The sequence below is a fragment of the Saimiri boliviensis genome, chromosome 12, assembly GCF_048565385.1.
Source record: "Saimiri boliviensis isolate mSaiBol1 chromosome 12, mSaiBol1.pri, whole genome shotgun sequence".
Classification (NCBI taxonomy): Eukaryota; Metazoa; Chordata; class Mammalia; order Primates; family Cebidae; genus Saimiri; species Saimiri boliviensis.
In genome coordinates, this window is record NC_133460.1 from 117041953 (window position 1) to 117065466 (window position 23514).

The window sequence follows — 23514 nt, forward strand, 5'->3', positions numbered from 1 at the left end:
ACACACACACACACACCCCCCGACACACACCTCACTGCCCAGACACACTGACAACCCCCAGAAACACACACCCCACACACTCCAGACACACAACCTCACAGCCCAGACACACCTCACACACACCCGGCACACACACCCCAGACACACACACACCTGACAACCCCCAGAAACACACACCCCACACACTCCAGACACACAACCTCACAGCCCAGACACACCTCACACACACCCGGCACACACACACACCTGACAACCCCCAGAAACACACACCCCACACACTCCAGACACACACACAACCTCACAGCCCAGACACACCTCACACACACCCGGCACACACACCCCAGACACACACACACCCCTCACTGCCCAGACACACACACCTGACAACCCCCAGAAACACACACCCCACACACTCCAGACACACACACACACCCCAGACACACATACACCTCACTGCCCAGACACACACACCTGACAACCCCCAGAAACACACACCCCACACACTCCAGACACACACACAACCTCACAGCCCAGACACACCTCACACACACCCGGCACACACACCCCAGACACACACACACACCACTGCCCAGACACACACACCTGACAACCCCCAGAAACACACACCTCACACACACCCCACACACTCCAGACACACACACAACCTCACAGCCCAGACACACCTCACACACTCCCGGCACACACACCCCAGACACACACACACACACCTCACTGCCCAGACACACACACCTGACAACCCCCAGAAACACACACCCCACACACACCCCACACACTCCAGACACACACACATCCCAGACACACACACACCTCACTGCCCAGACACACACACCTGACAACCCCCAGAAACACACCTCACACACACCCCACACACACCTGACACACACCCCACACACACCCGACACACACACCCAGACACACACCTCACAGCCCAGACACACACACCTGACAACCCCCAGAAACACACACCTCACACACACCCAGACACCTACCCACACACACATCTCACACACACCCCACTCACATTCCAGACACACACACCTGACAACCCCTAGAAACACACATCTTACACACACCTCACACCCCAGAACACACACCTCACACACCCAGACACCCCCCACACATCTCACACACACCCGACACACACACACCCCAGACACACACACCTTATGCCCCACACACACTTGATACCCACACACCCCACATACACTTGACACACTGGACGCCCACACACCTGACACACCCCAGAAACACCTGATACATACCCTAGAAACACACCTCACACCCGACACACACAGCTGACACACCCCACACACCTGACACACTCCAGAAACATGCACCTGACACACACCCTAGAAACACACACTTCAAACACCAAACACCGGACACACAGACACCTCACACACACAACCCAGAATCACACCTGACTCCATACACCTGACACACCCCAGAAACACACCTGACACCCCCCAGAAACACACACCTGACACCCCAGAAACACACACCTCAAACACCAGACACATCCGCACACCTCACACACACCCCAGACACACACACCTGACACACCCGACACACCCTTCAGAAACACACCTGACCCAGCCCCCAGAAGCACACACCTCAAACACCAGACACACCCAAACACACCTCACACCCCAAATGCACACACTAGACATACACCTGACACACACTCGACACACACAACTGACACATACCCCAGAAACACACCTGACACACACCTTCCAGAAACACACACCTTACTTGATCTTTGCCAAAAGGCTGAGAAGTGATAGAAACAGACACCTCAAACACCAGACACACCCACACACCTCACACACACCCCACACACACTTGACACCCCAGAAACACACACCTCAAACACCAGTCACATCCAAACACCTCACACATGCCCCAGACACACATACATGACACATACACACCTGACACCCCACACACCTGACCTACACCCCAGAAACACACCTGACACACACACCCCAGGAACACACAGCTGAAACAGATATACCTCAGACACACATACCTCACAGACCAAACACACCCCCCACACATCACACACACACACCTGACACATACACACCTGACCCACACCCCACACACCTGACACACATACCTGATCGACGCCCCATATACACACAGAAGCCTCACCCACACACACACCTCACACACCCACGTATACCTGACACCCCAGACACACACACCCTGAAACATACCCGACATACATACACCTCACACACTTTGCACACACCCATACACATACACACACCTGACACACCAGACACAAACCTCACACCCATGACACACCCAACTCCCCCAAACACCTCACATACACTAGAACATACACCTCACACATGTGACACACCTGACACACCCCTACACACACCTCACACACTCTAGACACACTCCAAACACACACCCTTGACACATACACTAACACACCAGACACACCCCAGACACACCCACACATACCCACACAGCTGACACCAGACACGCCAGAAACACATACACCTCACACACACACCCCACACACCTATCAAACACACCAGACATACATCACCCACACACATCTCTCACACACACCCCAGACACACACCAGACACCCCAGAAACACATAGATCTCCCACACACCCACACAGACACCACACACACACTTCACACGTCACATACCCTTCAGACACACCAGACACACGCACCAGACATACATCACCCACCACATACACACCTGAAACACACCCCAGACACACACACCTTACACTTGACATACCCACACACACCTGACACATCTCACATATATCGACACCATACACTTCACACACATCAGACACACCCAAACACACACACTCACACACACCCTACATACCCCTTAGATACACGAGACACACGTACCTCACACACACCAGTCACACATCACATATACACCTGAAACACACCCCAGGCACACACCTTACACCCCAGACACACACATCCCCACACACCGGACACACATCACACACATGCTCCAGAAACACACCTTACACCACACACACCCAAACACATACCTCACACCACACACCCACACACACCTCACAGATACTCGACACATACCACACACACCTCATAAATACCCCTCCTCACACACACCTCACTCACACATACACCTGACACACATACCTCACAAACACACCTGACACATACATCTGACACACATCCCAGACACACAAACCCACACACACCTGACATGCACACCACACATACATCTGACACACACCCCAAACACCAAACACACAACCGCACACACCCTCTAACACCCCAAACACAGCATACACATGCCACATACCTCACATCAGACACACACCCAGCACCACACACCTGACACACCTTACATGTAGCCTAGACACACACCAGAAACACACACATACCAGACACACACACTCCAGACACACCCTCACAGACCTAACATATACCCACACTTGACACGCACCCCAGACACACCTCACACTTCACACACCAAAAACTCTAGACACACATCCAAAACACTTAAAACACACACACAACACCCCCCCACACACACACACACCTCACCCCAGGCACACACACCAGACTCAGGCCGCACACAATTCACACCACACACCTGACACATACATGACACACACCCGACACAACACCAGACACACCTGACACACCCCACATGCACCCTAGACTGGCCCCAGATGCACATCACACACACTCCAGATACCCACACCTCACAAATGCACCACACATCCCTTACCAGACACACATCCTAGACACAGCTGACATGCACACCCTAAACACACCTCACACACATCCCAGACACACATGCCTGACACACCTCACACACCAATACACACCCCTACACACACCCCAAACACATCTCACATACGCATCAGACACACCCCAGACACACACCTCACAAATCCACCAGACACCTAGACCTACACACCTGACACACATCTGTCAGACACACCCCTCACACATCCCAGACACACACACTTCACACACCTCAGGCACACACACCCCAGATACACACACCATACACTTCACACACAGCAGACACACCCAAACATGCCTGACACATGCACCTCACAAACACACACACACGCACCCCAGACACACATGCCTGACACACCCCAGATACACACATCCCTTACACATTGCAGACACACACCCACACACGACACACATGCCACTCACACAGCAGACACACCTCACATATGCACACCTGACACACATATCCCTGACCTGCACACCCCCCCACACCCTTCACACATACACCCCAGCTCACACCCTGGTGCCACACACACTCCTGACACCCTAGACACAGACACCCCCACACAAACATCTGACATACACCCCGAGACACATCCACACACTCCCATCACACACGTATCCCAGATGCATACACACCCCTCACACTCCTCACACATGCACCCCAACACATCATCCCACAAAGGGGGCATACAGTCCTCACACATCCGACACACACCTGACTCAGACACACCTGTTGCCCCAGCAGACACCTGACACACACTCAACACACTTCTCACACACCTGTAACATGCATCACATACCTGACACACCTAACACAGCCCTCATGCACAGCTCACCCACATATCTCACACATGTATACTCACCAAACATTTCACACTTCACACACAGGTTACACATACCTCATAACACACACCTGACATCACACCTCACAACTCACACACCTGACAAATGTGACATACACACACCTGACATGCACTCACAAACACATCACACACCCACGCACCTTACACACATCTCACACTCGTGACATATGCATGTGACACACACCCCAGAAGGCCACACGTCTCAGACACACCCTCAGGCACGCGCACACACGCTCTCACCTCACTGCAGCGGCGGGCACCCTGGCCAGCTCAGCCCTGGCTGCTCCTTGGTCTGGCCCCCCAGGGGTCTCCAAGTGGACCTTGGCCGGATGGTCAGACCCCCCGTCCCCTCCGCCTCTGTGCTGGGTCAGGCCCAGCTGGGTGTGGCTTCCACTCGCCCCAAGGACTCCCTGTGGAGCCCACATGGTGCTCAACACACAGCAGGTGCCCACAGGCGTTCGGCTGAGTGTGGCTCCCAGCTGTGGGTGGTCAGCAGTGACAGGAGCGTGCGTTTTCATCGCTCAACCGTAACCCGTTGTTACCCTGTGAGTTCGTGGACATGCCGCATCTCAGCGTGGGCTGACGGTCACTCGTTGTTGGGGCACAGCCCATCACCCCTCACCGCATCCTACAGGGGTGCCGCTGTGGCGCCCAGTGCTGCCCAGCATCTTCTCAGGGTGGGGTCGCCATGGGTAACCCTAATGTGGTGAAACGTCTGTGCAAATGTTTTGAATAGTTTTCAGTTGCGTTGTCTTTCTGTTGTTGAGTTGTAAGAGTTTATATTCTGGGTATAAGCTGTTTTCTTTCTTTCTTTTGTTTTTATTTTGGGATGGGGTCTCGCTCTGTCACCGGGCGGGAGTGTGTGGAGCAGCCTCGGCTCCCTACAGGCTCCGCCTCCCGGGTTCAAGCACTTCTGCCTCAGCCTCCCGAGGGGCGGGATCCCGGGCCCGCGCCGCTGTGCTCGGCTCACTTTTGTGTTTTTAGTAGAGACGGGGTTTCACGACCTGAGCCAGGCTGTCTCGAACTCCTGATCCCAGGGATCCTCTCGCCTCCGCCTGGGATTACAGGCGTGAGCCACCACGCCGGGCCCACAAGCAGGATTTTAAAGGCAAAAAAGGGGACAAAGAGGTGGCCCATACCAAGCTGTGTGCCAGGAGTTCCCACTGTCTACAGGGAGGACGTTTCAGGAGGCCCTGCGCGGCTGGGCTCTGGAGTCTGCGCGGTGGTCCCGTGTGCGGCACCGTCAGGTTGACTTCCGGCTACGTGGTGTCCATCGGTCTCACTCCAAGGCGCCTCTGGCTGATCACGTAAAGGGCCCGCATTCCTCAGATAAAAGCGTCTTTTCTTCCTCAGTCAGGTGTGGTGGGCCCTGCCCGGGGTAGCGGCGTGTTCCTGATCAGGGCCGGGCCCCAGCGTGCCAGGCGGCTGCGGAGCCGGGCACCTGGGCACGTGCGCAGCAACGTGGCGTCCCTCGCCCTGACCTCTGTCCTGACACACCCCAGGCGGCGGCAATAAAGCCCCGGTGGCCTGGGCCTGGGCAGGAGGAGCTGGGCTGGGTGCCAGAGACGGGGACCAGCAAGTGCAGCTCCCTGAGCACTCTACACAGAGATGGGGACCCCAGACACGAGGAGGTAATGCCCACCGGCCCTGAGCCCCAATCCCCACCCCACCCCACCCAAACCTGGAGGCCTGGCCCTTAGCCAGAGGGGGCCCGGCTGTGCTGCTTGGCTCCAGGGGGCCTGGCTTAGGGGAGTGTGTGGGCGGGAGGGAGGAGGAGGGGCTCTGAGGGTCTGGGGTCGGCCGCCAGGCTCCACCTCCTCCGTGGCCCCGAGTGCATGGGAGAGCACCTTGTCCCCTCAGTTCCCCTGACCTGGTGGAGAATCACCCAGGGACCCTGACCCGGGACAAGGAGGCGGGAGGCACCAGGCGAAAACCAGCAGGCAGGGCTGTAACTGCCCAAAAGGAAGGGGGCTGGGGGCAGGAGTCAGGGGTGCCCCGAGGTGGTGTCAGCCTGGGAGCTGGGATTTGGAGCTCAGGGAAGCACCCGGGCTCCAGCTGGACCTTGGAATCAGAGGCTGCCTCCCTTCCGTGGGGGTCCCCCCTCTCCTTTCGTGGGGCTGCCCTCCTCCTCCTCCTGCCAAGGCCCTCCCTGTCCCTCCTCTCCTGGTGTTTGTCCCTTGTAGCGAGGTGGCCTCTAGGTGGCTTGGGGACCCTTTGATGCCAGAGCCATTTGCCTGAAGAGGGGACCCCCAGGGGTCCCACAGCCGGGCTGCTTGGCAGTCACCACCCACTGCTGTACTGGTGGCTACCGTGTCCCGAACCCTGGGCCCCCAGGCCGTGCGTCATGGGGGGTGGGCTCCAGGGGTGTCCCAGGCAGGTGGCAGTGGGAGTGGGGTCCACTGCTCGGACAAGAGCCCTGCTATGGATGTCCCCTGCCCAGCATCAGAACCAGCAGGGGATCCCGAGGAAAAGCAGGGCCCCCAAACCAGGCCAGGCCAGGCCCTCGACCCCAGGTGGTCTGGGGCACCCCCCTGCCCTTTGGCTTCCCACAGTGGCTGAGTCACCCAGAGAAGGAGCGAAGGTCCCTGTGGGGCTGCACCCCAGGACTGCAGGGCGCCCCACATACAGGCTTTTTTTTTTTTTTTGAGACGAAATCTTGCTCTGTCACTCAGGCTGGAGTGCAGTAGCACAATCTCACCTCACCGCAGCCTCAGCCTCCTGGGTTCAAGTGATTCTCCTGCCTCAGCCTCCCAAGCAGCTGGGATTACAGGCAGCTGCCACCACGCCCAGCTAAAATGTTTTTGCAGTTTTAGTAGAAACGAAGTTTCACCATGTTGGCCAGACTGGTTTCGAAATTCCAACCCCAAGTGATCCATGCACCTCAGCCTCCCAAAGTGCTGGGATTATGCGTCGGAACCACTGTGTCCAGCCCCAGACACAGCACACACACACACAACCCTGGCTGCAGCCTCGCTGAGCTCTGTGCAAACCAGACCCCCACCCTACCCCAGGAGCACGGCACCCTGACAGACAGCAGCCTCTCCAGACAGCAGCCTCCCCAGCAGGGCCCTGAAGAGACATCTGCACCACACCACACGGGCACACACACACACACATGCACACACACCCCCAAACTCCACACCACATGGGCACACACATACACACACACGCACACACACACACCCAAACCCTCACACACCGCACCACACGGGCACACACACACACATGCACACACCCACCCCCAAACCCTCACACTCGACACCACACGGGCACACACACACACACACATGCACACACACACCCCCAAACCCTCACACTCCACACCACACGGGCACACACACACACACATGCACACACCCACCCCCAAACCCTCACACTCTACACCACACAGGCACACACACACACGCACACACATGCACACACACACACACACAAACCCTCACACTCCACACCACGGGCACACACACACACATGCACACACCCACCCCCAAACCCTCACACTCCACACCACACGGCCACACACACACACAGATATGCACACACACACCCCCAAACCTTCACACTCCACGGCACACACACATCACACACACACACAAACACAACACACATAACATATACAACACACACACCCACTCCAAACCCTCACACTCCACACCACATGGGCACACACACACACATGCACACACACACCCCCAAACCCTCACACTCCACACCACATGGGCACACACACACACACACACATGCACACACACACAAACCCTCACACTCCACACCACGGGCACACACACACACACGCACACACCCACCCCCAAACCCTCACACTGCACACCACACGGCCACACACACACAGACATGCACACACACACCCCCAAACCCTCACACTCCACACCACAAACATACATTCATCCACCACACACACACACACACAAACACTACACACATAACATATACAACACACCCACCCCAAACCCTCACACTCCACACCACACACAACATACACACATTCATCCACCACACACACATCACACACACACAAACACTACACACATAATATATACAACACACACACCCACCCCAAACCCTCACACTCCACACCACACACAACATATGCATCCCCACACACACAGACATGCACACACACACCCTCAAACCCACACACTCCACACCTCACACGACATACACACATCCACCACACATACCCCACACACACTCCCCAAACACAGCACACACAAAATACACACACATCTACCACGATACTCATGTACGTAACAAACCACCATGCACTCCATACCACACAAGATACACATCCACCACACACACACAAACACAATTCACATAACATACACACAGCACACTCACCCCAGACCCACACTCTCCACACCACACACACCCATGCACACAGTGCGCACACACCCGACCACGCCACCCACAGCAGACATGCAATTCACCATGCAGAAACACATGCACACAGCCCACACCCACAAACACACCTGTGCACCACAATGCACATGCACACCCCCCACCACATACATGAACACACACACGTCATGCGTCCAAACAGACCCGACACCCTGCCTGCCTGCCTGACGGTGCTGCCGGTCACCCAGGAGCCCTGCGGCCGTGGCCCGCAGCTCTGGGATGCAGCAGGTGCCCCACCTATGGCAGCGTGCGTCCTCGGGCTCTGCCGGTGTGGGCTGTGGGCCCCCGCTGCTCCATACTCACGCCTGTGTGCAAGTGTGTTCCTGTTCCTGCGCGTCCGCAGGTGGACATGGCAGAAGCTCTGGAGTTCCCGAGCCGACCACCAGGACCTGCCACAGTGGCATCCACCAGGCTGGGCTGTGGGCTCTGGCCAGGGGCGGGCTGGAGGCAGGTGGGCCTGGGGCTTCTGCCCGCTCTGTGCCTGCGAGGCTCGGCCCATGTGCAAAGTCCAGTAGAACGACGTGCGCTCCCAAGGAGAAACCCAGCCGAGGCCGGGGGCGGGCGGCCTGAGCCCAGCCCCGCCACTGCCCAGTGCGGGTGCCGTCGGGAGTTCGGGGGAGGCGGGCGGTGGGCAGAGTTGGCCCCTCCTCTGTCTCACTTCCCTCTCTGGCCCTATCAGGCTCCTCGTGGTCACCAGCCTGGTGGCTGTGTTGCTGTGGGAGGCAGGCGCGGGCCCAGCACCCAAGGTATGTGTGAGCCCCTCCCATCCGGCCACCAACTCCAGCCATCACCTTTTGCCTCCACAGCGGGGATGTGGACAAAGGTCCCTCTTCCGCCTTCAAACCCCAAGCTGGCCTAGGAGAGAGGCAGGGTATGGCCATGGCTCCAGATGCCTGTGCACCTTAGGATGAGGGCGGGGCAGGCTCCACTTCACCGGGGTCAGGTGGTCAGGCCTCAAGACACCAGGTCTCAGGTGGAGGGGGTGGGCCAGGATGACACCCAGGTGATCCCAGGTGGAGGGGGTGGGCCGGGGTGACACCCACATGACTCCAGGTATAGGGGGTGGGTCTGGATGACACCCAGGTGATCCCAGGTGGAGGGGGTGGCCCAGGGTGACACTCACGTGACCCCAGGTGGAGGGGGTGGGCCGGGGTGACACCCACATGGCCCCAGGTGGAGGGGGTGGGCTGGGGTGATACCCAGGCGACCCCAGGTGTAGGGGGTGGGCCGGGGTGACACCCACGTGACCCCAGGTGGAGGGGGTGGGCCGGGGTGACACCCAGGCGACCCCAGGTGTAGGGGGTGGGCCGGGATGACACCCACATGACCCCAGGTGGAGGGGGCGGGCCGGGGTGACACCCACGTGACCCCAGGTGTAGGGGGCGGGCTGGGATGACACCCACGTGACCCCAGGTGGAGGGGGCGGGCCGGGGTGACACCCACGTGACCCCAGGTAGAGGGGGTGGGCCGGGGTGACACCCAGGCGACCCCAGGTGTAGGGGGCGGGCTGGGATGACACCCATGTGACCCCAGGTGAAGGAGGGCTCCCTTGATACTCACCTAGTCCTTAAAGGCCAGTGGTGACTCCAGGTGCAAGTGGCTCAGCTGCACTGTCTGCTGACAGTGGTGTCCTGGGCTGGTACCATGCCTGGGAACGTGCCCTGTTCCCTGGCCTGGGTCAAGGCCACTCAATCTGCTACACCTGGGATGGATCAGGAGGAAGGAGGCTCACGGCTCCCTTGACGGGAGCCCAGGAAGTTGGGCACAGCCCCCCATGGCGCTGGTCCTCCCCTGGAGTCACCTGCTTTGCTCTCCTGTTTGTCCTTTGCCCCACTGAAGGTGGCTGGGCTCAGAGCAGCTGACCAGTAAGATTAGCTGGGCTCAGAGCACCTGACCACTAAGGGCTGGTCTCTGAGTAGCTGACCGCCTTCCCTAGGCACCTGCCAGGGTGGGGTGGTGCAGACGGCCCCAACCAGTCACTGCAAAAACCAGCCAGTGCCTTGATGGCCAGGGTGGGGAGTGCTATATAGGGTCCAGCCCTACAGGGACGTGGGGTGTCCCCTATCGCTGTGCTGAGGTGCTGGATCCGAGAAATAAAGAGACAGGACACAGAAGGACAGAGCACAGCTGGGCCGGGGGCGGTAGAGGGGGCGCACCACCTGTAAGAAGAGACAGGTAGGCCGGGCGCGGTGGCTCACGCCTGTAATCCCAGCACTTTGGGAGGCCGAGGCGGGTGGATCACGAGGTCGAGAGATCGAGACCATCCTGGTCAACATGGTGAAACCCCGTCTCTACTAAAAATACAAAAAATTAGCTGGGCATGGTGGTGGCGTGTGCCTGTAATCCCAGCTACTCAGGAGGCTGAGGCAGGAGAATTGCCTGAGCCCAGGAGGTGGAGGTTGCGGTGAGCCGGGATCGCGCCATTGCACTCCAGCCTGGGTAACAAGAGCGAAACTCCGTCTCAAAAAAAAAAAAAAAAAAAAAAAAAGAAGAGACAGGTGAGGCCCCGAACATCCAGGAGCGTCTCTATTTATTGGGTATAGGTTAGGGGGCAGGATAGTGAGTGAGGTCATCCTGAGGATAGTGATAGGGTCAATATAATCACATGAGCAATAAACAAGAGGTCCACCCCCATCAGGTCGCCTAGGCAAGGAGGTGGGCCGTGTGCATGAAGAGGGTGCAGTGTGCAGTATCTCTTATCTAGGGGCAGGCAGCATCTAAGGAATTCTATAGGCGGATGCTTTGAGTCAGCACAGCAGCTGAAGAGCTGACGGGTCTACAGCCACCTGCCGGCAGCTTCCAGTGATTTCTACAGGAGGAGGATCTGAGTCAGCACATAGCAGGGGGCTGACAGGGTGTACAGCCACCTAGGTGCGATTACACCAGAGGGGTTTTAAGCCCTCGGACGCTCACGGGCTTGCCAACCTGAGGCCAGCTTTCCACAAGAACTAGATGCAGGGAACTGCAACTCCTTTTCAGGAGGAGTGACTCGCTCCAAGCCTGTCATACGGCGGGTATCTTTGCAATACTGAACGCTGCCGCCTGGGCCGGCCTGCCATGTAGCGCATGCCCTTTCAGGCAGGGGCACTACCGCCTGGGCCATTGATTCTTGTCCTCGTATAACTGTTTTTCCCTTAATTCATGCTCTGCACCGTGTCTGCTCTAGACATTCCTCCAACTATAAGCAAGATGTGATTATATATATATAGCTGCTTATTCCTTAATTCATGCTCTATACCATGTCTGCTCTAGACATTCCTCCCACTATGAGCTAAGACATAATTTTATATACAAACATGTGGAAATAACTGAGTAGTAAGATGTTCTTCAGGCGCGAATTGTTCCGACTATAAACTAATACACAGTTATATATAAAGGATTAATGACTGAGGGGTAATAGTATAAACTAGGGTATTCTTCAGGCGCTAATTGTGCAGGGGATCTGCTTAGCTCTCCTTCCTTGCTGCCCAGATGGGGGTTACCCACAGTGCTAGGTGGGGATATGGTGCCCAGTTACGTCCCAGTCCCTTCCTGCCCCAGGCCCAGCCAGAAGTGCAGGCCAGCTGGTCCTCTGGGCACAGGCCGGAGGCCTCACTCCCGGCTTGCAATCCCGACACCTGAGAGTGGCTCAGCCCCTAGAGATGCTCCTGGGCTGTGCTGAACTGCCCAGCCCCCACCCCTGCAGCCTCTCCCTCCCTTGGGGTCCCTGTGGACTGTGGCTGAGCCCACTCCTCTGACTGTCTCCCCAGGTCCCTGACAAGGCCCAAGTTAAACACTGGCCCTCGGAGCAGGACACAGAGAAGTAAGTCCCCCCAACCTCGCTCCCCTGCCACCCGCCATTTCTTGAAGCTGCAGCCTGTTCTGCTGGGCCCTTCTGGAACCTGAAGTGGACAGGACAGATGCAGAGGGGAGCCCCATCCAGAAACTTTCGGGAGGAGGTGGCACTCCCGTCCCACAGGGATCTGTCAGCAGAGCCTGGTGCGGGAAGAAGAGAGCTCAGCTGGGGTCCTGGGGGTCCCGGGCATCTCTCGTGGGAGAAGCGAGCTCAGCTGGGGGTCCTGGGGGTCCCGGGCGTCTCCCGTGGGAGAAGAGAGCTCAGCTGGGGGTCCTGGGGGTCCCGGGCGTCTCTCGTGGGAGAAGCGAGCTCAGCTGGGGGTCCTGGGGGTCCCGGGCATCTCTCGTGGGAGAAGCGAGCTCAGCTGGGGGCCCTGGGGTCCCGGGCGTCTCCCGTGGGAGAAGAGAGCTCAGCTGGGGGTCCTGGGGGTCCCGGGCATCTCTCGTGGGAGAAGAGAGCTCAGCTGGGGTCCTGGGGGTCCCGGGCGTCTCTCGTGGGAGAAGAGAGCTCAGCTGGGGGTCCTGGGGGTCCCGGGCATCTCTTGTGGGAGAAGAGAGCTCAGCTGGGGTCCTGGGGGTCCCGGGCGTCTCTCGTGGGAGAAGAGAGCTCAGCTGGGGTCCTGGGGGTCCCGGGCGTCTCTCGTGGGAGAAGAGAGCTCAGCTGGGGTCCTGGGGGTCCCGGGCATCTCTCGTGGGAGAAGAGAGCTCAGCTGGGGGGCCTGGGGCTGCAGGGCATCTCCCCCGACTCAGCGTCCCCACAGCCCCCAGGACAGCCCGTGCTCCAGGGCCGGTGGCTGCAGCCAGGGCGGCTCAGCCTTGGATCCCGAGGGTTTCCCACATTCTCGACCTTGGGATGCTGCTCAGCCAAGGCTCTGACCACTGCCCCCAACCCAGTGGCCCAGGGACGTGGTATGGAAGCCTGGCCAGGGGCACTGTGGGGATCACCATTGCTGCGGCTCCTGAGGGGCTTGTCCTGGCTGCTGGTGGTGGGTGCTGGAGCGGCTGCCTTGGGATGGTGGGGACCATCCTAGGAGGGGCTCTGTTTGCCTCCCCCACCTGCATGTGGACCTGACCCAACTGTGCCCATAGGGCCCAGGGTGTCCGTGAGGTGGAGCTTCCGGAGAAGGACGACCAGCTGGTGGGGCTGCTCCCCGTCCAGAAGCCAAAGCTCTTGACCGCTGAGGAGAAGCCACCAGGTCAGAGCAGGGCCCCACATCCTTCCAGGCAGGCGGGAGGCCAGAGCAGCAAAGTCTGCTTGTGGGGTCGACTCAGACAGACCAAGGGGCTCGGGAGGGAAACTGAGGCAGTGCCTTCATCTGCTTGTCCCTAGGCACCAAGGCCTGGGTGGAGACTCAGGACATCCCGGGCGGTGTCCTGAGCCCCCAGCAGGGTCCCGAGCCTGACTATGATGGCCTGTACCACCCTCCACCTGAGGAGGACCAGGGTGAGGAGGAGCCCCAGTTGTGGGTGATGCCAAATCGCCAGGTGCTCCAGGGACCAGAGAAGGACCAAGACCACATCTACCACCCCGAGTAGGGCTCCAGGGGCCATCACTGCCCATCCCTGTCCAGAGGCCCAGGCTGTTGGGACTGGGACCCTCCCTCCCCTCCCAGCTAGACAAATAAACCCCTGCAGCCTGGGTGCGGTGGCTCATGCCTGTAGTCCTAGCAGTTTGGGAGACTGAGGTGGGAGGATCACTGAGGTTGGGAGTTTGAGACCAGCCTGGGCAACATGGTGAAACCCCATCTCTACTAAAAATACAAAAATTAGCCAGGCGTGGTGGCAGGCACCTGCAATCCCAGCTACTCGGGAGGCTGAGGCAGAAGAATCACTTGAACCCAGGAGGCAGAGGTTGCACTGAGCTGAGATCGTGCCACTGCACTCCATCCTAGGTGACAGAGCAAGACTCCTAAAAAAATATAAATGAATAAATAAACCAATCCCTGCAAACAGGCGGGAGGCCACCTCCCTGGAAGGCCAGTGACCGGGCCGCCTGCTCAGCTGAGGAGCTCCCAAGGGCTACACGAGGCCCAACCGACCCTTGGCTCCGAGAACGTTGTGCTCCCCGAAGGCCCTCGTCCTTGTGTACCAGGACGGTGAGGGGTGTGGCAGCAGTTAGGGGTTGGGACCAGAGGGCACCCCTAGGACCAGTCTCAGCTGAGAAACAGAACCCACGCTGGGCTCGCTACCCCAGGGGCCCAAGACAGGCCGGGGAGCAGGGAGGCTGAGTGCACGGACTCGGGGCCGTTCAGCAGGTGCTCCGGTCTCAGGTGGGCGGGGGAGGCCCAGGCCCAGGCCCTGTCCTTTGTGCCCTCTCGGTGTGCTGTGCTGCTCCCGCTCTGGGCGCCCGTCCCGCCCGCCTGGCCTAGCAGGCCCGGTGCCACAGCGCAGGTCCAGGCTGCTGGCGTCACTCACACCCCGACCTGGTGCGAAGCCCAGGCTGAGCCACACACAGGTCTTAGCCAGCAGCTAAGACAGAATGGAGCAACGGAGAGAGGCCGCCCGTCTCTCCATCCTGCTGTCTCAGCCCTCCTGCGGCCACTCGGGGCCGTGGGCGTGCCTGGGCGGAAGACCTTCCTGCACCCTGGGCCAGGCCGGCACTCTCCCAGGACACCAGCAGCTGAGGGTGCCCCGCGGCGTCCCAGCGTGCAAGAGCTGCTACCCCGCTTCCGGAGGACCTGGGGAGGCCAGGCCCTTCGAGGGTCTGTCCCGACAGGGCCAGGGCTGCAGCCTCCCATGTCACCCAGCGGGGCGGGAGGGCATCAGGACCGACATGCCCAGGGCTGCGATTTGAGCGGCTCCTTCCCCACTCCCTGGGCCCCAGGCAGGCAGAAGACCTAGATGTCCGGGGCTGCAGGAGGCTCTGGCCCTAGGCAGCCCATGCTGGTGTTTGGCTTTTTTTTTTTTTTTTTTTTAAGCTATCTTGATTTTATTTTGTTTTGCCCATTAGTTTTTTTTTTCTCTCATAACTTTATTTTGTTTGCTCATATATGGTTTCATGTATATAAATCCTAGAGTGTGCACACTAGCCCCAGAGACCTGTCCGTGGGCTGAGGGCACATGCAATCAGCTCACAGCTTCTGACGTCAAACCACAATGCCGCCACGGGGTCTGGAGGCCAGCAGGAGCTCCACAGGGCAGGGCTGACCACTAGTGGCTGCAGAGAAGGCCTGGGCTGCCATCTGGGAGCGGCAGCCGGACAGGACCCGACTCGGCAGTCACGCCGGCAGCCCCAGACACGGTCCCTTCCCCAGACCTGGCGCCAGCTCTTTGCCAGGGTGGGCTTACCTGCACGCCCCCCGGGTTCTCAAGCCCAGACACAGTTCTTTCCTCAGACTTGGCACCAGATTTCAGCTGCGGTGGCCTTGTCTGCACCCGCAAGGTTCTCCTGTGGCCTGGAGTGTGGGTCTGGGACCCTGGGACTCGCCCCCTAGAGCCCTGGGGACACCAGCCCCAGGCCCTGGGGTGCCCCCTGTCATTCCCACTCCTGCCCTTGGTCCCTCAAACTCCAGCCCCTGCCCCGTCTTCATTCCATGCCTGTGATGCTGACACAAGTTCTGGGGAGCAGGGGGAGGGTCCTGGGAGAGGCCCCGGGTCTGGGCAGTGGCTGGTGGTTATTCTTCCCCATCCTGGAGACCAGTCCAAGCATCCCATGATGAAGCCTCCTAGGCACCCCCTTTCAGGATCCCCCTGCATCCCACCTCTGCCCGGCAATGGACTCCAAACGACCTCAAGTCCTTTACCTCCCCTGCCTGACCAGACAAGTTAGGGTCGCGGGGAGGAGCCTCACTTCACCACCTACTGCCACAGGCATGGGGCACAGCCCACACCTGGGCCTCTCCAGCAGGCACCTCCCTCACCAGTGACCCTCCCAGCTCCCACAGTTCCTCCTGAAGCATCCAGGCCAGCCCTGCCACCTGCCCTCCTGCTGGGCGGAAGGAACGGACCCCATGAAGAGCCCCGTTAGTGTCCAAAAGCCTGGGGGCTGAGGCCAAAGTCGCCACCCCACTCCAGGCCTCCATGTCAGCCACTGCCCCTACTCCAGCCCTTGGTGTCCCCAGGGCCCCAGGCACCCTGCCCAGCCCCAAGGCCCCAGGCCTGATTTCCCTCTTGAGGTTTCATCAAGCATACATGGGGGGCCCCCACTGGAACCAGCAGCCTCCCTTGAGCTCAGCACACAATAAGTCTGAGTGAGAACAGAGCTGAAATTGAAACCTTTAATCTGAACATCGACTGTGACTACATTTTTCCATCATTTTTATGAATTGGGGGACCCTCATCCTAATTGGCAAGGCACACCCCAAGACTGCTGGCCCCTAGAGCCCCGGCCTGGGCCCAGGTCTGGGAGCTGCCGCTGGCAGGCCTGCTGTGAGTGGTGGTCCTGGAGCTCAGGTGCCCCTGGTTCCTCTTCTGGCCCAGTGGTCTTCACCAGGCTTCGAGCAGGGGGCTGAGGGCAAGCACCCCCTTCTTGAGGATGAGGTTTCCATAGAGGGCGGTCTCCCTGCAGAGGAGCCACGGCGCCAAGACCCTGCTCCAGCCGCTGGGGCCAGAGCAGACCCCATCTACCTTCACCCACCTGATGCTCAGGCAAATGGGGGCCCTGCCCACCCAACTTCCTCCCTGGTCTCTCCACTCTTTGGGACATCTAGCTTCAGCCAGGCAGAAACTGAGAAGAGGGTGGCGGCAGCTCCTGAGGGCCCTGGTGGGGACGGGGGCAGGTCTGGGCCAGCCGGAACTCACCCAGTTGCCACAACAGCAAAAGCCTTTTTAGCCCGCTCATAAAACGCAAACCTCTCGACCTTTGCCAGGGCGCTCTGGAAGACAAAATGGCAGGGTTGGAGGGAGCCTTGCCCAGAAACCCTCATGAGCCAGACCTGGACTCCCCAGGGCCCCAAGCTGGGTGGGCACCAGGAGGTGGGGCCCCTGAGCTCCATTTCCCCAGCCCTCCTGCTGCGGAGGCCCCAGGGACACTCAACCTCTGGCTCCCAAGGCCTAGGATGGGGGCCCCAGGACATGGTGGATGAGGAACGAGGAACCTGCCATGCTTGGTGTCTGCCCGGCCTGGGGCCAACCAGCCAGCTCAGCAGACTGTGGAGCCCCTGCCAGCTGTCCGGGGGTGTCCCCTGCCCAGGACAAGAGCCCCTGGCCTCCTCTTATGGAGGCCCTGCCTGAGGCCTGCCAGTGGGTTGCCCAGGACAATGGGCCTGTCCCCTTGCAGGGCAGGGTGGGAGGGGGCTGTGTGACACAGCACCCAGCTAGGCCTCTGACCATAGTCAGGATGGGGTGGGAGACCTGGGATGGGGGCACCCCCCAGGGGAGATAGAGGAGGGGGAGGCCAGGCATTCTGAGTCCTTGGGCTCCACTCACAGGCTGTGGTGGGTGAGGCCCCCTCAGCAGGTCAGGAACCTGGTGAGGGCAGAGGAGGAGGGGCCAGGTACACCTCTTCCACCCTGGCTGGTGAGGGAGTGCCCAGTAGTCCGGGGTTCTTAGGGTGATGGGTGGGAGACTGCTTGAGGACAGTGTGGGACTCTGCTTTTGGCCTTCCTGAACCTCCAGGAGACAGAGGGTCCCCGGCCCGTTCCCCACAGCTGGGGCCGCAGGCTCACCGAGCAGCCGGCCCTGAGTAGGATGGACTCGTATTCTGTCCACACCGGAGTCTGCAGGCCCCTCTCCTTGTCGCTGGGCACCAGCTCCATGACTGCAGCCTAGAAGGAGGAGTCAGCTCTGGGGCCTTGGGGGTTGCCAGCCTTCCTGGTCAGGTGACCAGTTGGGACTCCCCGGGTGAGGGTCAGGACCCTTTTGGGGACACATGGCTTCCCACTCCTGCAAGGTGGGTGGACCCTATGAAGCCTGACAAAGGGGAAACCGAGGCGCAGAGCAGCAGGGTGCAGGGGTGACTCAGCCCTCACCGGACTCTCCACATAGGTGTCCAGGGGCAGTAGCTTCAGCACAGCCTCCAGAAGCTGCGGGATGCCCAGGCCTGGAGGGCAGAGGGTGTGGCACTCAGTCTCCAGCCTGCTCGCCCGCCTGTGGGCACCCTTCACACCTGGGCTTCGCTGGCCAGCCAGCCGGCAAGCATGGACGTGGGGCCAAGACAGGCCACAGGGGAGCTCAGAGCCGGGAGCACGGCCCCCCCGCCCTGCCCTGGGGGGCCCGCGGGGCCTGGAGCACCTGGGGCTCGCTCACCGTCTGCACGGATCTCCATGGGCCCGCACTGGCAGATGGAGGAGGCCGGGAAGTTCAAGTCCGCGAGAACTAAACAGCCGGGGGGACAGCGGCGGTCAGCACCTATCCCCGCGCCGGGGTCCGCGCCACCCATCCTCCCACCCAGTCATGGCGGCAGACGGTGGGTCACGAGGGGACCGGCCGCCGTCAGAGTCCTCAGGGCTGGAGGCCAGGCGGGGAGGCGGGGAGGGCAAGGTCCGCGTCGGGGCGGAGGAAAGGCGCCAACGGCTGCCCGCGGGGCTGTCGGGTCAGCGGCGGCCGCCCCAGGGGCCGGAGGACGCGCGGCTGCCCGCCATGCCCGGACCGGGCCCCGGCCACGCAGCCCCTGCCCGGGACCCCAGGCCCCCGGCGGAGAAAACGCCCGGACCCTCGGGGGAGCCCAGGCGCCGCGGCTCCCGGGCCGTCCGGGGACGGACTGGGGGGAAGCTCGGGCCGCCGCGCCGCGAGCCCCACGAGGCCGCAGTGGCCGGAGAATGCGGGGCAGGGGGCGTCCTGCCCGGAAGCGGGGGGCGGGAGGTCCGAGCAACGCCCGACCCCGGGACCCCGCCCTTCCCGGGCGCCCGGCGCGGCCGCAGTAGTCCGCACGAGGGTGGCCAGGACCCCGGCCCGGGGGTCCCCGCGCGAGCCTCGCCTGCCTGCCTGCCCGGGGTGGTCCCCGAGGCCCCAGCCCGCTGCGCTCACCGATCTCGTCCCCGTGCCCCATCCGCGCCAGCGCATAGAGCAGCTCGGGGGACAGCAGCGCGGGGACTCCCTTCAGCGCCACCATGGCCTGGACGACGGGGAGGGCGGGGCCTAGGAGCCGGGGAGGGGCCTTACGGGGAGGGCGGGGCCTAGGGGCCAGGGAGGGGCTTTACGGGGAGGGCGGGGCCTAGGGGCCGGGGAGGGGCTCTGTAGGGAGGGCGGGGCATAGGGGCCGGGGAGGGGCTCTGCGGGGAGGGCGGGGCCTAGGGGCCAGGGAGGGGCTTTACGGGGAGGGCGGGGCCTAGGAGCCGGGGAGGGGCTCTGTGGGGAGGGCGGGGCCTAGGGGCCGGGGAGGGTGGGGCCTAGGGAACGGGGAGGGGCTTTGCGGGGAGGGCGGGGCCTAGGGGCCGGGGAGGGGCTTTGCGGGGAGGGCGGGGCCTAGGGGCCGAGAGGGGGCTTTACGGGGAGGGCGGGGCCTAGGGGCCGGGGAGGGGCTTTACGGGGAGGGCGGGGCCTAGGGGCCGAGAGGGGCTTTATGGGGAGGGCGGGGCCTAGGGGTCTAGGGGAGCTTTACGGGGAGGTCGGGCTTTGGGGTCATAGGCTTGGGGACCCGGAACCGGGCCTAGGGGTCGGCGGGCTGAGGTCCGCTTGCAGGTGGCAGAAGGGCGGAGAGAGAGACCCGAGAACCTGGGGATGCGCGGGCTGAGTCGGGCCGTGGGGGCAACACCCACCCAGCTCACGAGCGCCTCACCAGGTCCCAGCCTCTGGCGCCCGCGCGTTGTGGCCGGGGGCTCCTCAGTGTCCCTGCCCAAGCCTTCTACCTTGAGCTCCCTCAGGCCAAAGGGGTTCAGCCGCTGCCCCCTGCAGCCTCCTCTCATGAGGGTCTCTGCCTTCTGACCACGTCGTCCTGCCCTTAGGCCTGGCAGAATGCCCGGAGCCCACTGGGTCCCTAATGTTACAAGGGTGGGCAGCTGGACCTGGGCTTTCAGCCCACACTCCTGAGGGGCCGCGAGTATGGGACGCGGGAGCGTGGGACATTGGACCTCCTTGGAGGAGCTCCAGGAGGGCAGCCAGGCCCAACTTCCAGGCTCAGCCTCGAGAGCCAAGACACCTAAGAGTCCTCCATCATCCCCCAGTGTCAGCAGCCTGCAGCCCTCTGCCCAGGACGGCAGCGTCCTGACCTTTGGCCAGGCTCAGGCTGGCCAGGCCCTCCCTTCATAAAGCCACCTTCTTCCACCTGATTCCCAGCTGGACACCAGCTGTGGGCCAGCACTGTGGCCCTGGCCCTCAACCCTGGGGTGACACAATGCTCTGAGGCCTGGCAGTTCCTAAAAAGTTCTTAAAATAAGTTTGTGAAAAATGACAAAGCCGTGTCAGAAAACCCAGAGGAAACATGTCTCCATGTTAAACTGCTTGCCTCTAGGAGCCTGTCCCCATGGAAGTGACTTGGGCTGCGTCGGAAAAGCCTAGTGGGGCCACCCAGGCTGGCATCCAGCAGCACCTGAACAGCTGGCCCTGGGCTGGCCACTTGGGCAGAGAGAAGGTCAGGGCTGCCCAGAGCCTGCTGATGAGAGGTGGCTCTGCACCCAGGCCACTGGGGTCCCTGTGAAGAGACAGGAAAGAGAAGCGTGGAGGTCCCCGGAGGTCCCCACGCAGGGACAGGAAGAAGCGTGGGGGTCCCCGCGCAGGGACAGGAAGGAGGAGAGGCGTGGGGGTCCCCGCGCAGGGACAAGAAGGAGGAGAAGCATGGGGGTCCCCGCGCAGGGACAGGAAGGAGGAGAAGCGTGGGGGTCCCCGCGCAGGGACAGGAAGGAGAAGCGTGGGGGTCCCCGTGCAGGGACAGGAAGGAGGAGAAGCGTGGGGGTCCCCGCGCAGGGACAGGAAGGAGGAGAGGCGTGGGGGTCCCCGCGCAGGGACAGGAAGGAGGAGAAGCGTGGGGGTCCCCGCGCAGGGACAGGAAGGAGAAGCGTGGGGGTCCCCGTGCAGGGACAGGAAGGAGGAGAAGCGTGGGGGTCCCCGCGCAGGGACAGGAAGGAGGAGAAGCGTGGGGGTCCCCGCGCAGGGACAGGAAGGAGAAGCGTGGGGGTCCCCGTGCAGGGACAGGAAGGAGGAGAAGCGTGGGGGTCCCCGTGCAGGGACAGGAAGGAGGAGAAGCGTGGGGGTCCCCACGCAGGGACAGGAAGGAGAAGCGTGGGGGTCCCCGTGCAGGGACAGGAAGGAGGAGAAGCGTGGGGGTCCCCGCGCAGGGACAGGAAGGAGGAGAAGCGTGGGGGTCCCCGTGCAGGGAAAGGAAGGAGAAGCGTGGGGGTCCCCGTGCAGGGACAGGAAGGAGGAGAAGCGTGGGGGTCCCCGCGCAGGGACAGGAAGGAGGAGAAGCGTGGGGGTCCCCGTGCAGGGACAGGAAGGAGAAGCGTGGGGATCCCCGTGCAGGGACAGGAAGGAGGAGAAGCGTGGGGGTCCCCGCGCAGGGACAGGAAGGAGGAGAGGCGTGGGGGTCCCCGTGCAGGGACAGGAAGGAGGAGAAGCATGGGGGTCCCCGTGCAGGGACAGGAAGGAGGAGAAGTATGGGGGTCCCCGTGCAGGGACAGGAAGGAGAAGCGTGGGGGTCCCCGTGCAGGGACAGGAAGGAGGAGAAGCGTGGGGGTCCCCATGCAGGGACAGGAAGGAGGAGAAGTATGGGGGTCCCCGTGCAGGGACAGGAAGGAGAAGCGTGGGGGTCCCCGCGCAGGGACAGGAAGGAGGAGAGGCGTGGGGGTCCCCGTGCAGGGACAGGAAGGAGGAGAGGCGTGGGGGTCCCCGTGCAGGGACAGGAAGGAGGAGAGGCGTGGGGGTCCCCGTGCAGGGACAGGAAGGAGGAGAGGCGTGGGGGTCCCCGTGCAGGGACAGGAAGGAGGAGAGGCGTGGGGGTCCCCGTGCAGGGACAGGAAGGAGGAGAGGCGTGGGGGTCCCTGTGCAGGGACAGGATGGAGGAGAAGCATGAAAGCGTGCCAGGAGCTGGAGAGAAGCAGAAAAGGGGTTTGGGAAAATGGAAAAGTTCTTGGACAGAGGATAATGGCTGCACAATGAGAATGTACTTAATGCTGCTGAAATGTGCACTTAAAATGGTTAAGACAGGGCCGGGCGCGGTGGCTCACGCCTATAATCCCAGCACTTTGGGAGGCCGAGGCGGGTGGATCACGAGGTCAAGAGATCGAGACCATCTTGGTCAGCAAGGTGAAACCCCATCTTTACTAAAAATACAAAAAGTAGCTGGGCGTGGTGGCGCGTGCCTGTAATCCCAGCTACTCGGGAGGCTGAGGCAGGAGAATTGCTTGAACCCAGGAGGCGGAGGTTGCGGTGAGCCGAGATCGCGCCATTGCACTCCAGCCTGGGTAACAACAGTGAAACTCCGTCTCAAAAAAAAAAAAAAAAAAAAATGGTTAAGACAGCCTTGGCAACACAGGGAGACCCCATCTAAAAAAGTTAGCTGGGTGTGGTAGTGTATGCTTGTGGTCCCAGCTGCTGGGGAGGGGGAGGATCACTTGAGACCAGGAGCCCGAGGTTGCAGTAAGCTGTGATCAAGCCACTGTGCTCCAGCCCCGTCTCTAAAAGACAATGGTTTAAGATGGTCAAGTTTTGTAGCATGTGCTATCACAATAGAGAACAATGCACTGAAACTGAACAGAGAGCTCCTTACGACAGAAAAACAAAACTG

At 60.9% G+C, this 23514-nt stretch overlaps 2 protein-coding genes across 2 annotated transcripts; one reads left to right on the forward strand and one right to left on the reverse strand.

Annotated features, from left to right (window-relative positions):
- The first annotated feature begins 6218 nt into the window (after window positions 1-6218).
- On the forward strand, window positions 6219-14758 carry PRAP1 (proline rich acidic protein 1). The gene is made up of 5 exons (XM_003922077.3): window positions 6219-6292; window positions 9760-9826; window positions 12830-12882; window positions 14004-14110; window positions 14245-14758. Exons 1-5 carry the CDS (start codon window positions 6270-6272, stop codon window positions 14448-14450), a joined length of 456 nt encoding a protein of 151 aa, XP_003922126.1. The 5' UTR covers window positions 6219-6269; the 3' UTR covers window positions 14451-14758.
- Window positions 14759-17117: 2359 nt separating this feature from the next.
- Window positions 17118-19934, reverse strand: FUOM (fucose mutarotase). Its single transcript, XM_039465206.2, has 6 exons — window positions 19821-19934; window positions 19101-19169; window positions 18824-18894; window positions 18521-18619; window positions 17655-17728; window positions 17118-17415 (listed from the first exon to the last, which is right to left on the reverse strand). Exons 1-6 carry the CDS (start codon window positions 19903-19905, stop codon window positions 17340-17342), a joined length of 474 nt encoding a protein of 157 aa, XP_039321140.1. The 5' UTR covers window positions 19906-19934; the 3' UTR covers window positions 17118-17339.
- Window positions 19935-23514: the final 3580 nt, after the last annotated feature.

Excerpts from the sequence above, each read along its gene's own strand:
- PRAP1 (XM_003922077.3), top strand. The coding sequence starts at position 6,270 with ATGGGGACCCCAGACACGAGGAG. Across the intron at positions 9,827-12,829 it reads GCGCGGGCCCAGCACCCAAG|GTCCCTGACAAGGCCCAAGT; the intron begins GTATGTGTGAGC and ends CTGTCTCCCCAG. Across the intron at positions 12,883-14,003 it reads TCGGAGCAGGACACAGAGAA|GGCCCAGGGTGTCCGTGAGG; the intron begins GTAAGTCCCCCC and ends CTGTGCCCATAG.
- FUOM (XM_039465206.2), bottom strand. The coding sequence starts at position 19,905 with ATGGTGGCGCTGAAGGGAGTCCCCGCGCTGCTGTCCCCCGAGCTGCTC. Across the intron at positions 19,170-19,820 it reads GGGGCACGGGGACGAGATCG|TTCTCGCGGACTTGAACTTC; the intron begins GTGAGCGCAGCG and ends CCGGCTGTTTAG. Across the intron at positions 18,895-19,100 it reads CATGGAGATCCGTGCAGACG|GCCTGGGCATCCCGCAGCTT; the intron begins GTGAGCGAGCCC and ends TCTGCCCTCCAG.